Source organism: Budorcas taxicolor, chromosome 6 (assembly GCF_023091745.1).
Source record: "Budorcas taxicolor isolate Tak-1 chromosome 6, Takin1.1, whole genome shotgun sequence".
NCBI lineage: Eukaryota > Metazoa > Chordata > Mammalia > Artiodactyla > Bovidae > Budorcas > Budorcas taxicolor.
In genome coordinates, this window is record NC_068915.1 from 88257722 (window position 1) to 88274203 (window position 16482).

The window sequence follows — 16482 nt, forward strand, 5'->3', positions numbered from 1 at the left end:
TAAAAAATGTATCTGAAAAATGTTCCCAGTACAGACTTCTAAAACCATGGTATTATATTTAACAAGCCTGGCCCCCAAAACTAAATTAGGAGCATTCCAATCAATATTCCCCTGTCCCATAGCTTTGAAGTAAAAAAAAAACAAAAAACAGTTTTTCTCTGTTTTTTAGCAAGACACCCCATCTTAAGAAACTCACTTTTGTGAGTCAACACAAGTCATGTGTTGTGATAAATACTGGGTGGTATCTGTTATCTAGCAGGATTATTTTAATTAGAAAATAACCCTAGTAAACACAGAAAAGAAACTAAGCAAAAAGTTATAGAATAGTGGCAAAAGTCATACATAAAATACTCTGTTAAATAGCATTATACCCCTTTCTTAGTAAAGTGCAATAATTTTATGTCATAGCTACATTTATTTGTAGGATATCATTTAGCTTTTCCTTTAAATATGGTTGTATCAATCACAGACAGGGAGAAAAACAAATTTATATATTTTAAGACCACCTTCTAAATTAAAAGATACAAATGTGTTTATAAATTTCTGGATATGTTTGAGAAATCTTTTTACTCTTTACTTAGGCACCCAGAGTAAAAGAAATCATTTCATTTACTTGAACAGTCAAGGAACCATATTAATATTGTTAACCTGGGTGATCTATCTGAATTTTAGTTAATGTTTATGTTTCACCAATGAGGAATTATGTCTATTATTTTTTAAAGACATTATTTCACTTTTATGCTTACTTTCTTTTATATTTCAACCATATAATTTATTGTTATCACATGAGACAGGGTAGGACACATATTCTTCTTGGAATATGTTACTGTTTATTTTTTCAAATGAAATGAATAGATAAATCCCACTGAGTAGTTTAGTGTGGCCCTGTGTCTTACATAAACAGGTTAAACAGGAGGCTTTATTTTGTAACCTGTGTATTCATGTCTACCGTAAGTTGTCTTAATGACAAACGCCAAATTTATTTTATTACTTGCCCCAAGTTAGCTGTTGATCCCTTTCACTGATAATATACAAACAAGTGTAGAAATTAAGACGACTTTAAAATATGGAAAATAAAAACTTTAACTAAATTATTGAAAACTGGAATTTTTATGTTGACTCCTGATGACTCCAAAGCCAATGTTAAGAATCAATATTATCCAATATAAAATAGTACACTGAATTGTTTAATAATAAACAGTATATTAAGAACTTGTATATGCTGACTGGGAACCAGTGGTGGCTTTTTAAATTCTCAGAAAGACTGAATGTTTTATGGTTAGAAGAAACCACAGGTGATGATGCAGATTCTCCATCTCTCTGTAGCAGCCATTAGAGTAAAAATCTTTATAGAATTATTTCACGATCAGAAAGAAAATTTTACTGGTATTAGTGGCAAGGGTGAGGAGAGAAACAAAAGAGTGAAGAGAGAAGTGTGTATTAGTTTTTAAAAGTGTGACAAGGTAATAAAAAGACATGAAAAAGTGTTAAAATTTCTTACTCTATATGTGCCTTGCTGCAAACAAACTCAAAAGGAGAGCAGCATGGGTATTTTAAAAGCCAGCGTCGGGAAACATTCACTGATAATGCCCATTGTTTTACTTTATACTTAAATTACACAAGCAGAAAAGTTATACTTATTAATAGTTTAATGTATGAAGGAAACATCCAGATTTCTGAATATGAAGGTACATATCTCACATTAATTTAAGTCTACGTAAAGTAGAGCCTCTATACTGACATATTGAAATTTACTTTCTGCTTAGCCTTTTCTGTTATGTAAACAATTGTACATTTATTTGCCATTCTAAAACTTCAGGATCAAGTTTACATAATTTTGCTAAATTTCCGTGTTTGCTCAGAAGCAGTTTACAGTACTAAAACCAACCAGCCAAAGAACAGCTTCAACAGAAAGTTATGTCCAAGGGGAAGAGGGAAAAGAAAAAAAGAAAAATGATAAGAAAAAGGCTAACTAAGGTAAAACGGATGATGATGGGGAATGGGCAGTCACAAATGTTCACAGAAAATAGGTCAGTTAGTAAGTTCTTCTGCAAAAAGCCTACACACTTCAGTCAAGCACATCAGTAGAATGATTTGGGAGCATAAATTTTTTTTTCGGCCACTTGTGATTTCCTCTGAATGGAAAGGAATCTGCAGGCTAACAAGCTGATCCTCATCAGCCAAGCTGGTTCATATGCACACTGTTCATGTGAGGTGCCCAGGGTCCAGTCCACACCTATGGATATAAAGCATACGTTTTATTAAATATGTATTTAACATATACTTGATTAAAATAAAACTCTTAAACACTAAGGAATATTTATGAACTAAACCAGCTAAGTTTCTTAGTCAATTGGCAACATACTGGGAAACAATCATTTTTAAAAAACCATTATCTGAGTACATACAGGTTGATGATTGTGGAATGAAAATCAGGTATTAAATATACACCACAATAAGTTAAAATATACAACCATCTCTAAGCATTTTCACAGTTACATACTATTTTGACATTTATAATACATTTAATAAATAACCTCTAGATGGACCTTTTCACACAACTAGTAAATTTTGATACATAAAATTATAAAACTTTACAACTTAAAATCTTTTACCTACCACCTGCTACTCAATGGAATATATTATGTCTTTCCTAATTTTGGCCCCAAACCACTACCTTTGGTACCCTTTTCCATATCCCTCTGGTATATTTCAGCTATAATAAATTTCCCTCAATTTTCCCAACTGCCCATATTCACCAAACTCTCTCACAACCATGATTTATCTCTATTACATTTGTCTTGGCAGCTATGTGCTATGCTTAGTCGCTCAGTCGTGTCTGACGCTCTGCGACCCCATGGACTGTAGCTCATCAGGTTCTGTTCATGGAATTCTCCAGGTCAGAATACTGGAGTGTGTTGCCATGCCCTCCTGCAGGGGATCTTCCCAACCCAGAGATCAAACCCAGGTCTCCCGCATTGCAGGTGGATTCTTTACTGTCTGAGCCACCAGGGAAGCCCCTTGGCAGCTCATAATCATTAAATAAATGTTCATGGAATGATCAGCCTTACCGTTTGAGGGCCATTATTTTCTGTGGAGCTTGAAACCATCTTTATCAGGGAATTCCAAGAGGGGTCTGCAGCATGAGGGCCATTAAATATGGGTCCTCCAGCACCATCAGGAAGTGGTGCTACTGGAGGAATCATTGCATTCCCATACACAGAAAAAGGCATACCCTTAAAAAAGAAAACAAAGATTATGCACACTCAAGTCACTGGTTATTATTTTTCCCAGTATAATCAATACCCTAAAGTTGTATTTGAAACCACCTCATTTTGGAACATGTAAGTTATCTAAGTGATTTAAAAATTATTTTCCAATATATGATTTCTTCCAGCATTAGACAGAAGACAGTATAAGCCTAGTATATAAAAACTTTTGTCAAAAAACATTTCTCTAAACAGCTCAGACAAAAATCAGGATTTATAAGTATGTTTTAGCTAGATTTTCACCTATTATTTCAAGCCAAAGCTCTAGCACCATTTCACAAATGCTTATACATGGGAAGTAAAATAAGGCTAATAATCAGAAAATCATTTAGAACTAATGAACATGCTTTTAAATCACCATTACCCCAACTTTAGGAAAGTCCATGTATCCTGCAGGAACATGCTGATGGAATGTACCAGAAGGAGTTACAATTCCTGTACTCTCTCGCTCCATTGCTTGATGTTGTGAAAACACTCCTGGATCAGACATTGGCCTGTGAATCATAGGATTTCCCATCCCAGGGTTACACCAGTCTACTTTGTCTGAGGGAAGATGAGGAGGCAGAAAAAAATAATTGGAGATATTTAAAATCAGAAAACAGCAAAAAAAAACTTTATATATTTCTAGTATTTTCTACATTGTATTGTGAATTCCTTCAGAATAATGACCTACTTGTATATCTTTACCACAATATTTGCATGTTTGTAGGTAGTGAAATAATAGCCTCATAATGTAACCTAAACACTTCGTGTTACAAAACAACAACAAAAAAAACTAAGATAAAACTAAAGAGCCCCAAAGGAAATAGTAATATCTCCTTAATATGATGAAATGAAGAAAATAATATGCTTGCATTAAACTATACTCAGCAATGATTAACTCAGTGAGAGATCACAGGTGAACAAAAAAAGTTCCAAACTCTTAAATAAACTGATTAGTCAAAATGAAGGGATATGAACACATATTTTCTTAAAAGAATGCCTATGATAATTAAATACTGCTTTTAAAATTAAAATTATTTAAATATTTTAATATTTTAGTTAAATGTATAAACTTAACTTCCAATAAGCAGAACTGCATACCATACCTTGATTGCCACCAATCCCTTCAAAGGACCAGATGCCACTATGTCCTACTGATGTGGACAAATTACTCCCAATAACAGATGGAGCTGAAGTTCCAGTTTGCCTGATACGTGCAGAACGTTCCGTCCCAATAGGGACTGGAACTTTTCTATCCTGAGAGACGTTGCTGGGCTTTTCTGACCCTAAAGGTACTGATGATGGGGCAGGAGAAGGTGCACGAACTCCAGAGGATACTGACTGTGCAGGAGAATCTAGAGAAAAGATATTGGGAAATAATATACACTGTCTCTGTAGACCCTGTAATTTTGTAAACAAAATTTTAGAAATATGAGTATAATTCTTATATAATAAATTATGTATATTAAAATCTGGTTAAAGTTCTGTGACTTTGCAGTCATTTTTTAATTTGGCTCACAATTTTCCTATTTAGTTTCGGGATATTAGAATGTGAAATATGAATGCTGCCTGCACACTAATTAATATTTAAATTAATTTTCCCTTGACCATAAGTAAAATATAACACCAGAGCAATGAGAAGACAATGTTTAAATTAAAAAGAAACAACAATGACAACAAAATGGAGGTGGGGAAAATCACTGATTGTATTGGCAATTTTTAAACTATTTTCCTTGGGAATATTTGTCCCTTGGTTGTATGTTAAAAAAAGTAAGTAAGTAAGTTTCTTTAAATCAGGACTTCACAGAACTTTAATATGCTGATAAAATACCAACAGAAGGCTATGTTTCATAACCCAACTGTATCTTGTGGATATTCCACAGAACACACTCTTAGAAGTGGCAATTTAAGCTTTACTTATCAAAACACGGCTAGTTCTTAATACACGCAATTTGGGAATATTCATTAGTGACTTAGTCTCTTTATACGCTATAGTGAAGAAAGTCGCTCAGTCGTGTCCGACTCTTTGTGACCCCATGGACTATACATACAGTTCATGGATTTCTCCAGGCCAGAATACTGGAGTGGGTAGCCTTTCCCTTCTCCAGGGGAATCTTCCCAACCAAGGGTCGAACCCAGGTCTCCTGCATTGCAGTCAGATTCCTTACCGGTTGAACCACAAGGGAAGCCCAAAACAACCACCACCACCTTCTTTGGAGTAGAACTTAGGATATATTTCAAGCTCTTTTACTGTTTTTTATACATGCTCAGATGCTCAGTAGTGTCTGACTCTGTGACTCACGGACTGTATTCCACCAGGCTCCTCTGTCCATAGGATTTCCCAGGCAAGAATACTGGAGTGGGTTGCCATTTCCTTCTCCAGGGGATCTTCCCCACCCAGGGATCGAATCTGGATCTCCTGCACTGCAGGAGGATTGTTTACCAACTGAGTCACCAGGGAAGCCACCATAGTGAAGAAGGAAAACCAAAACCAACCATACTTTTCTTATGAAAGTCTAAATATAAAGCATATTTAAAATCAAAGAGAGGCTAAACTGTAGAGGAACTTGAAGCTTAAAAAGTCAAACAGTTACCTGCATAGTGCATAGCTACAATTTATTTGAAAACAGAAAAACTGGTTTATGATCTGAATCTTTAAGGGCTACATACAAGATGAGATTATGAAGAAGCCTATATGTAAAGAGAGTCAGTAGTAGAGGACTGACAAGAAACAGACTATGAGTGAGAGACCGCAGATCCTCTAAAGTGCAAGAGAGAGAATAGCTGTCTCAAAATTTCGATGGTTTCAAAGACCACCCTGCATAAGCCTTGAGGTAAGCACCACTTTCCTTGAGATTCCCAGGTCTACAGTCCTTGCTACGAAAAGAGCCTAATTATAATTTTTCTTCTTATCCCTAATTATCATAATTTCTTTAATTAGAATAAACAAGAAAAATCTAATTCAGAGTCATGTTATTAAATATGCTAACTTATAGAGAAAAAACAGATTTTACAGGTTTTGTTGGAATACAATCTTGGGAATCTGTTTTAGAAAAAAAAAAAATACAAGTACAAAACTCAGTACAGGACCTTGACAGGGCCCCTTGCAAATGAGATACCCCAAAACTTAAGCTTCAGTAAATCCACTTCAGTTCTGAATTCAAATTGGAAGAGCAATGTGACTTACAAATGGAAAAAGTGCTCCTGCAGGAAAACTGCACTGCACTATCACGCCTCAGTTCAGTGTTAACTGAACTACAGTAGATCATGAGATGACTGTGGTTAGTTATGAGTAACAAAAATTTTTTTGAAGGTTAAAGAAAACAGAATAGAAAACAGCAGCATGAGCATATACTGTAAGGATGTAAATATTGTTTTATAGATATATTTCAGTCACACACAGGTATATGCATACTGAGTCGTGATGTAAAATTAATTTTTTCCTTAAAGAAACTGTCATTATTATTATTTTTTACTGCTTTTAGATACAAAAGAGCCTTATAAGATTGAACTGTCAAAGTGACCCACTGACTAAATTTGACAAAGCCTGAAACTCACAGAGCACCAGTGATCAGTACTCAAGGCATGGACTGGTTGAGCACTGACAGGATAGATCTTAGCAGTTGGGGTGGGATAAGGGCTCAGGGGATCTCTGCCTAGCCTGTATGCAGAAGGATCTTGGGTATCACCAGTCTGTTGTTTTGCAGCCTCAGGAAGGTTCTCTGCTTTCTTTTTTTTTTTTTAATTTTTTATTTGGAAGTAAGGGACCCATGTCCCCCACATCCTAGTTTAATTTGCCAGAGTCCTACTATCATGTCCTGACATCCTATAGAGGAGAAGGCAAAAAGAGAAGTGGAATGCATGGACAAATGTTGATAAAACCTGTTCAAATACCTAAAATCAGATAAATACATTGTGAAGAAGAAGTAATGCTTCTTGGGTTAGTTTTCCAACAGCATCCAGAATGGCAATTTTTATGAAAAATATATAGATAAATATGAAAAAGAAAATTTTAAAAGACTACCATAAATAAACAAACCATGAAATGACATTTATGTGAACAGATAACATAAAGAAGAATCAGAAGTCAGGTAAAACAAACTAAATGGTCATTAAAAAGTATTAAGATTTATATTATTAGTAGTAGTACTGTTAGTCCCTCAGTTGTGTCCAACCCTTTGTGACCCCATGGACTGTAGCCTGCCAGGCTCCTCTGTCCATGGAATTCTCCAGGCAAGAATACTGGAGTGGGTTGCCATTCCCTTCTCCAGGGGATCTTCTCAACCCAGGGATCGAACCTGGGTAGGTGATGAAATGCAAACTAGTTAAAAGTTCAGTAATAAAGGGAAAAGTCTGAGAATCTTGGCTGAATCAACCAGTCTAATAGTTGCAAAATGATGACTCAAACTGTAATTCCTTTTACATTTATGAGTTGTCATTATACTGTAATGACATTGTAAGTCCCCTGTCTGCACTGTAAAATTTTATTTATAACCATTACATACTCCATGGATTCTTATTTTACCAGCAAGCTGACATTATTCATTTTGATGGTTAAATTGTCCTGAATTTGGCTAGTGGGAGCTCCTTCAAGCTATATGCTGCATTCCTCTGACATGCCCAACCATCTAAACACTTAATTACTTTCTGACACTACAAGACTTTTTGCAAACTTCGCTTATACTCTTCCTGCCCCAGCTCTCAAACCAGCTATTTCCCCAACAAGCTCTAGTTTCTTTTAGTGGATTAAAACATTAACAGACAGATCTGGATGCTGAATGTGCTTACTGCTACTGAAGATCCATTGCTTCTAGGCCCTTTTCAGTAGATAGTTCTGGGGGGAAAATGGCAACTTTATGTGATTCAATCCAAAACATAACATCATTTTAAAATCATGAGTTCATATTGATCTTTTAATTCCAATACAATTTCATAGCATTCTTCCTTGCCTTACTCTACATTCTTCTCTTCCTACTATCAGAGCCCTGGATTACATCATTTTCAGTATTCTTATTTATTCATTTGCTCAGCCCTATAATATAACCCGCATAGGTTTAAAATTGCTCATCCATAACATAAAATACAAATGTCCTATGTAGAAGTGAAGATTTTGTCTGTAGTCTATTTGTCTTTACAAAATACTAATGTCTTCAAGACTTTTTAGATTGTTTCTTTTTCATTTAGTAGGTTTATGTTAGTAATTTAAAATGCAGATAGGTTTACTTGTTTCTATTTATATTCAATTTTAGTGTTTTTCCTTTCATCAAGGTTGATTCTGTTTTAAATTTGTGAATGGTAACATGGTTACAAAAAAAAAAAAACTATTATTTCTACAGAGATAAGTTCTACTTCTTCCCTATTTCCTTACATTCAGCCTGAGTCTGATGAGGAATAAAAGCAGTTTCAAAGTTAAGTGCCCACAGATTACTTTACAAAGGGAAAAATGACCATTTGAAAGTGTAGAAACCTATGAAACCAAGTGATCAAAATTAACAGCACAAACTGACATTTTATATTTTCTAATGTAATACAATGAGAAGGCTGCAACACTAATAGGAATGTTCCTGTCAAAAATACATAACTTAAACTTAAAAATTAAGAAATATCAGAAAATCAAATTGAACCATTTTACCAAACAACTGATCTGTAACCTTAAAAAAAAAAAGCTTTCTTTGAAAGATTCATAAAATCTAAGGAAACAGTTCCAGGTAATTTGAAACTAAAAAGACATAGGAATTAAATGCAATCTGTGACACTGATTTTAATCTTGAAAAAGAGGAGATAATAAAGGCATTATTGGGACAACTGGTGAAATATGAGTATGGACTATATATTAGATAATAATAATGTATCAAACTAAAATTTGCAGAAGTTGATAACTGCATTGTAGTTTTGGAAGAGAAAGTTCTTGTGATTCTAAAATATTATAATCTGGGGTATTTAGGGGAAATCAGTTAGTATCCACAACTAACTGTAAAATGATACAGTAAGAAACCCTTACAATTCCTACACATACTCTACACATACACACTTTCTTTCTCTCTCCTCACACACACACACAGATACACAGCACTGAAAGGGAGGAATGTGGCAACATGTTAACAAGTAGTGAATGGGCGTGGGAGAAATATACAAGGGTTCTTTATGCTATCTTAAAGGACCCTAGAGATATAAACAAATGCAAATGTTTACCATAAAAGCGAAATACAACACATTTACCTTAAGTGGTTCATGGTTCAAAAGCAGAAAAGATCTATAAAGATGTTTTAGGAAAACTGTGTGTGTGTGTGTGTGTGTGTGTGTGTGTGTGTGTGTGTGTGTGTGTGTGTGTGTGTGTGTTCTTAGTTGTGTCTGACTCTTTGTGACCCCATGGATTGTAGCCCGCCAGACTTCTCTGACCATTGGATTCTCCAGGCAAGAATACTGGAGTGGGATGCCATCACCTCCTCCGGGGGATCTTCCTGACTCAGGGATCCAACCTGCATGTCTTATGCCTTTTGCATTGGCACGTGGGTTCTTCACCACTAGTGTCACCTGGGAAGCCCCACTGATCTTCCTTATAATGAACTAACTAAATAAATATCCTCCAGTACACAAATTTATGTTGTATTGAATACACCTTTAAATGAGGCTATAACTTTTTAATTATAAGCCAGATAGTTAAGACTAAAATGTCATAATCAATTACTCCTTATAGTTATATTTACTTTCAATGTTCTATTAATAGTTTGTTTAGATAAACCAGGCAAATAGCTATGTTATACTATATTCACTTTATCTCAATTATGATTAAGAAACTTTCTTCAGCTTTTTCAAAGATAGGTAAAGTATCCTCAATAGGAATCACTGTGAACTTCTCTCCTTTTAGCTTGGTACTTTATTTGCATACTTATTACATTATTTCTGGCATGTTTTTGTCATAGTCACTTATTTATTCTTTCTTAAACCACGTATTTTAACTTAGGGACACCTGTACAAGGATATGTAATACTCCATGTGACAGTTTTGTTATTTGACAAACACAAGAAAAACTATACAATGTGTAAATTCACTATATATATTCATGCTTTCACTGGCAGACACGCAAATCTCTCAAATATGAATTTTTTTTAATTCTTTCACTCAGTTAACCAGTCTCTATTAACTGAGATCTAATGTTGTTAGAAGAAATTGTTAAAACTTAAAAAAAAAAAGGATTCTTATTAAAATTTCCTCAAAGTGAAAGCAATTTGATGTCTTTATCCTCACTAAATAAATAACCACAAATACAAAAAAACCTACTACCCTTATTACAGAATTCTCTTAATGTGAGTTGAATTCTCTGTTTATATAGCAGATGAGAAGTAAAGTAGACAAAAAAGTAGCCTTATACTATAAGGCTACAGATCCTTCTTCTTGGAAGCTACATTCTCAAATCAAAAAGTAAATGTAAATCAACAGGTGACAACACAAGACTGTCGACTCTCAAAAAATGATCTCAGAAATAAACCTCAAAAATACAATATTCTAGCTTTGATAGAACTGAAGTTGATTCTAATACTTTAAAAGCCTGGAGACTATTTAAATTCCTCCTAATTTCAGATTGCCAGGAATAGTATTTATTTATTTATTGAGATATAGGATTTACAACTTTTTGTTAGTTTCTGGTGTATAATATACACTCTTCTCCTTTTGTCTTCAATCTTTCCATATATATATATACACACATACATATAGGTACATGTACATATATACTGATTTCCATATTCTTTTTAATTATGGTTTATTGCATGCTAGTATGCCAGCAAATTTGGAAAACTCAGCAGTGGCCACAGGACTGGAAAAGGTCAGTTTTCATTCCAATCCCAAAGAAAGGCAATGAAAAACAATGCTCAAACTACCACACAATTGCACTCATCTCACACACTAGTAAAGCAATGCTCAAAATTGTCCAAGCCAGGCTTCAGCAATACGTGAACCATGAACTTCCAGATGTTCAAGCTGGATTTAGAAAAGGCAGAGGAACCAGAGATCCAACTGCCAACATCCACTGGATCATCGAAAAAGCAAGAGAGTTCCAGGAAAACATCTATTTCTGCTTTACTGACTATCCCAAAGCCTTTGACTGTGTGGATCACAATAAACTGTGGAAAATTCTGAGAGAGATGGGAATACCAGACCACCTGACCTGCCTCTTGAGAAATCTGTATGCAGGTCAGGAAGCAACAGTTAGAACTGGACATGGAACAACAGACTGCTTCCAAATAGGAAAAGGAGTCTGTCAAGGCTGTATATTATCACCCTGCTTATTTAACTTCTATGCAGAGTACATCATGAGAAACGCTGGGCTGGGAGAAGCACAAGCTGGAATCAAGCCTGCTGGGAGAAATATCAATAACCTCAGATATGCAGATGACAACATCCTTATGGCAGAAAGTGAAGAGGAACTAAAAAGCCTCTTGATGAAAGTGAAAGAGGAGAGTGAAAAAGTTGGCTCAAAGCTCAACATTCAGAAAACTAAGATCATGGCATCTGGTCCCATCACTTCATGGGAAATAGATGGGGAAACAGTGTCAGACTTTATTTTTGGGGGCTCCAAAATCACTGCAGATGGTGACTGCAGCCATGAAATTTAAAGACGCTTACTCCTTGGAAGGAAAGTTTTGACCAACCTAGATAGCATATTAAAAAGTGAGACCTTTGCCAATAAAGGTCCGTCTAGTCAAGGCTATGGTTTTTCCAGTGGTCATGTATGGATGTGAGAGTTGGACTGTGAAGAAAGCTGAGCACTGAAGAATTGATGCTTTTGAACTGTGGCGTTGGAGAAGACTCTTGAGAGCCCCTTGGACTGCAAGGAGATCCAACCAGTCCATGCTAAATGAGATCAGTCCTGGGTGTTCATTGGAAGCACTGATGCTAAAGCTGAAACTCCTTCAATACTTTGGCCACCTGATGTGCAGAGTTGACTCACTGGAAAAGACTGATGCTGGGAGGGATTGGGGGAAGGAGGAGAAGGGGACAACAGAGGATGAGATGGCTGGATGGCATCACCGACTCAATGGACATGAGTTTGAGTGAACTCCAGGACTTGGTGATGGACAGGGAGGCCTGGTGTGCTGCGATGCATGGGGTTGCAAAGAGTCAGACACAACTGAGTGACTGAACTGAACCAAACTGAAGTCACTTCAGTCCCATTCCATTCCTTGTGACCCCATGGACTGAAGCCCACCAGGTTCCTCTGTCCACGGGATTCTCCAGGCAAGAATACTGGAGTGGGCTGCCATTCCCTTCTCCAGGCATAGTTTTTAAATTATTAAGAGATTAAAAACTTAAAAATTCCAAACTTTGAAGAACTTTAACACTTTTTTTTAAGGGAACATAAAGGCAAAGTCTTCCTGTAGAATCACTGTATATTACTCACCATTTGATGCTGATGAACATGGAGTCAACAAACTAAGTGGGGAAAAATGTTGTCTGTTAAAGTTAGCAGCTGTGGGTGCTCCTCCAAGGGGTGCCCCAGGTCCATACATTTGACCTCCTGAAAGGTTTGAGGCAAAGTTTCCCAAGTGTGTAGAGGAAGGTGTTACAGAACCATATGGCGAATCCATATTGACAATACCTACAACGTAGAAGATAAATCATAATTTACAATAGTTACCCTTAAGATATATAACTAGAAAAACCTAAGAGGAGCCTAATAAATGCAAATATGTTTTGGATTATTAAAAAAATTTCTCCTCCACTGACTCATTACCTCCCCCTTTATTTTATAAAGATAGCCATAAAAAGGAAATTACCATGAAAAATATTTTATATTTAATTTTAATTTTGACAGATTATTATTTATTATAGAATACATGGAGATTTAATATAACACTAGAATTTACATAGGTTTGGTGGGCAAGGAGTTGTATCAAATTTTATCTTTAAAAAACTTATAGAATTCAATCATCAATTAAAAATAAATATTTAAAAAAACAGTTAAGGGGAAGGAGGGATGAGTGGGCAAATCACAGAGGATATTTAATATACTGAAAATACTCTGGATGATAGAATTGATGGTGAATACACATCACTAGACTTTTGTTCAAATTCACAGAATGTACAGCATTACAAGAGTGAACCCTCAAGTAAACTATAGACTTTGATAAGGATGTGTGAATGTACGTTCATCAATTGTAACAAAAGTACTACTCTAGAGTGGGATGTTGGTAATAACAGAGGCTATGCCTGTATGGAGGCAGATGGTATGGGAAATTGCTGTACTTTTCTCTTAATTTTGCTGTGAACTTAAGAGTGCTACTTAAAAAAAAAACACCCTCAAAAAACGAAATAAAAAAGCTACAGAAAAAAAGGACTGTAGATATACTCTTGTAACAAAGAGACCTGATGATCAGCACCTTAACTAAAGTGACCATGCCTTCTATAGCTAATTGAGGGACAGTCTGTCACTGAGTGCCTCCTGATATAATGTAGTGTGAGATTCAAACATTACCTATCTGATGTTCCTGCTAGAAATGTTTAACCAGAATGTAACCATGGATTGAGAAAACAGGCAAATCTGAAATGTAGGACATTCTTCAAAGGATTCAGTGTCGAGAAGAACAAAAGAAGGTGGTGAGATGTTTTTGACTGGAGGAGATCAAAGAGACATAATAGCCAAAAGCAATGTGTGAACCTTGATGGCTGCATCAAAAGGAGAGAAAATACAATGTATAGGCATAAAGGATATATCTGGCATGATGGTTCTACATATTGGGTGCTATTACTGAATTAATTTTCCTTTTCTAGGGCGTAAAAACAGTGGCACAGCCGTGAAGGCAAACATGCCTGTGTTGACCTGAATCTAATACTTCCCCCTGACGGACTCTCAAGTTAAACTTCATGGCTAACTTTGGCTCTAATCACTGTACACCCTGAAAACTTCACCTCCCTATGACTGTGTCCTTTTCCTATACTTTTCCAAAAAGAAAGTATTTCCTTTTTCTCTAAATCTTAATTTTAGTATTTTTTTTAACATTTAGTAATTTTATTCATTTCATTTTCATTGTTTTACAGTATTAGTAAAAATAATGGTCATTATAAATAAATATAAAATGGAAGTTGATGGAAAATCCCAAGACTTCCCGGTTAATTCCCCACCCCCACCGCCCCCCCAAAACCAGCTAGTATATGGCAAATATCCTTTTACATGTTATCTTTAGGCATATATTCACTTTGTGGTGGTAGGTGGTTTAGTCGCTAAGTCATGTCTGACTCTTGCGACCCCATGGACTGCAGCTTACCAGGCTCCTCTGTTCAGGGATTTCCTAAAAGCAAGAGTATTGGAGTGGACTGCCATTTTCTTCTCCAAATTTTAGTCTTTCTTAACATATTTCTGACAAAATGCAGTCCACTGGAGAAGGGAACAGCAAACCACTTCAGTATTCTACCTTGAAAACCCCATGAACAGTATGAAAAGGCAAAAGATAGGACACTGAAAGATGAACTCTCCATATCAGTAGGTGTCCAATATGCTGCTGGAGATCAGTGGAAAAATAACTCCAGAAAGAATGAAGAGATGGAGCCAAAGCAAAAACAACACCCAGCTGTGGATGTAACTGGTGACAGAAGCAAGATCCAATGCTGTAAAGAGCAATACTGCATAGGAACCTGGAATGTTAGGTCCATGAATCAAGGCAATCTGGAAGCGGTCTAACAGGTAATGGCAAGAGTGAACGTCCACATTCTAGGAAATCAGCGAACTAAAATGGACTGGAATGGGTGAATTTAAATCAGATGACCATTATATCTATGACTATAGGCAAGAATCCCTTAGAAAAAAGGGAGTAGCCATCATAGTGTTAACAAATGAATCCAAAATGCAGTACTTGGATGCAATCTCAAAAACGACAGAATGATCTCTGTTCGTTTCCAAGGCAAACCTTACAGTATATGCCCCAACCAGTAACGCTGAAGAAGCTGAAGTTGAACGGTTCTATGAAGACCTACAAGACCTTCTAGAACTAACACCCAAAAGAGATGTCCTTTTCATTACAGGGGACTGGAATGCAAAAGTAGGAAGTCAAGAGAAACCTGAAGTAACGGGCAAATTTGGCCTTGGAGTACAGGATGAAGCAGGGCAAAGGCTAATACAGTTTTGCCCAGAGAACGCACTGGTCATAGCAAACACCCTCTTCCAACAACACAAGAGAAGATTCTACACATGGATATCACAAGATGGCCAACACTGAAATCAGACTGATTATATTCTTTGCAGCCAAAGATGGAGAAGCTCTATACAGTCAGCAAAAACAAGACCAGGAGCTGATTGCGGCTCAGATCATGAACTCCTTATTGCCAAATTCAGACTTAAATTGAAGAAAGTAGGGAAAACCACTAGGCCATTCAGGTATGACCTAAATCAAATCCCTTAGGATTATACAGGGGAAGTGAGAAACAGATTTAAGGGACTAGATAGAGTGCCTGATGAACTATAGACAGAGTTTCACTGACAAGGTACAGGAGACAGGGATCAGGACCATTCCCAAGAAAAAGGAATGCAAAAAAGAAAATGGCTATCCGAGGCCTCACAATAACTATGAAAAGAAGTGAAAAGCAAAGGAGAAAAGGAAAGATATACCCATTTGAATGCAGGGTTCCACAGAACAGCAAGGAGAGATAATAAAGCACAGTGATCAGTGCAAGGAAATAGAGGAAAACAATAGAATGGGAGAGACTAGAGATCTCTTCAAGAAAATTAGAGATACCAAGGGTACATTTCATGCAAAGATGGGCTCAATAAAGGACAGAAACGGTAGGGACCTAACAGAAGCAAAAGATACTAAGAAGAGGTGGCAACACAGGAGAACTATACAAAAAAGATCTTCATGACCCAGATAATCACGATGGTGTGATCACTCACGTAGAGCCAGGTATCCTGGAATGTGAAGTAAGTGGGCCTTAGGAAGCATCACTACAAACAAAGCTAATGGAGGTGATGGAATTCCAGTCGAGCTATTTCAAATCCTAAAAGATGATGCTATGAAAGTGCTGCACTCAATATGCCAGTAAATTTGGAAAACTCAGCAGTGGCCAAAGGGCTAGAAAAGGTCAGTTTTCATTTCAATCCCAAAGAAAGGCAATGCCAAAGAATGCTCAAACTACTGCACGATTGCACTCTTCTCACATGCTAGAAAAGTAACGCTCAAAATTTTCCAAGCCACGCCTCAGCAATTTGTGAACCATCAACTTTCAGATACTCAAGCTGGTT

General features: G+C 36.3%; 1 protein-coding gene across 2 annotated transcripts in view; it reads right to left on the reverse strand.

Annotated features, from left to right (window-relative positions):
* Positions 1-1467: 1467 nt before the first annotated feature.
* The window catches only part of ANKRD17 (ankyrin repeat domain 17), a 167422-nt gene continuing 152407 nt past the window's right edge, over positions 1468-16482 (reverse strand). For both annotated transcript variants that reach the window (XM_052641727.1, XM_052641728.1), the window contains exons 30-34: positions 12652-12849; positions 4358-4606; positions 3634-3812; positions 3072-3236; positions 1468-2236 (exon numbers count right to left, since the gene is read on the reverse strand). In XM_052641727.1, coding sequence (XP_052497687.1) covers positions 2177-2236; positions 3072-3236; positions 3634-3812; positions 4358-4606; positions 12652-12849 — 851 coding nt within the window. In that variant the 3' untranslated portion in view covers positions 1468-2176. The remainder of the gene's footprint in view (positions 2237-3071; positions 3237-3633; positions 3813-4357; positions 4607-12651; positions 12850-16482) is intronic.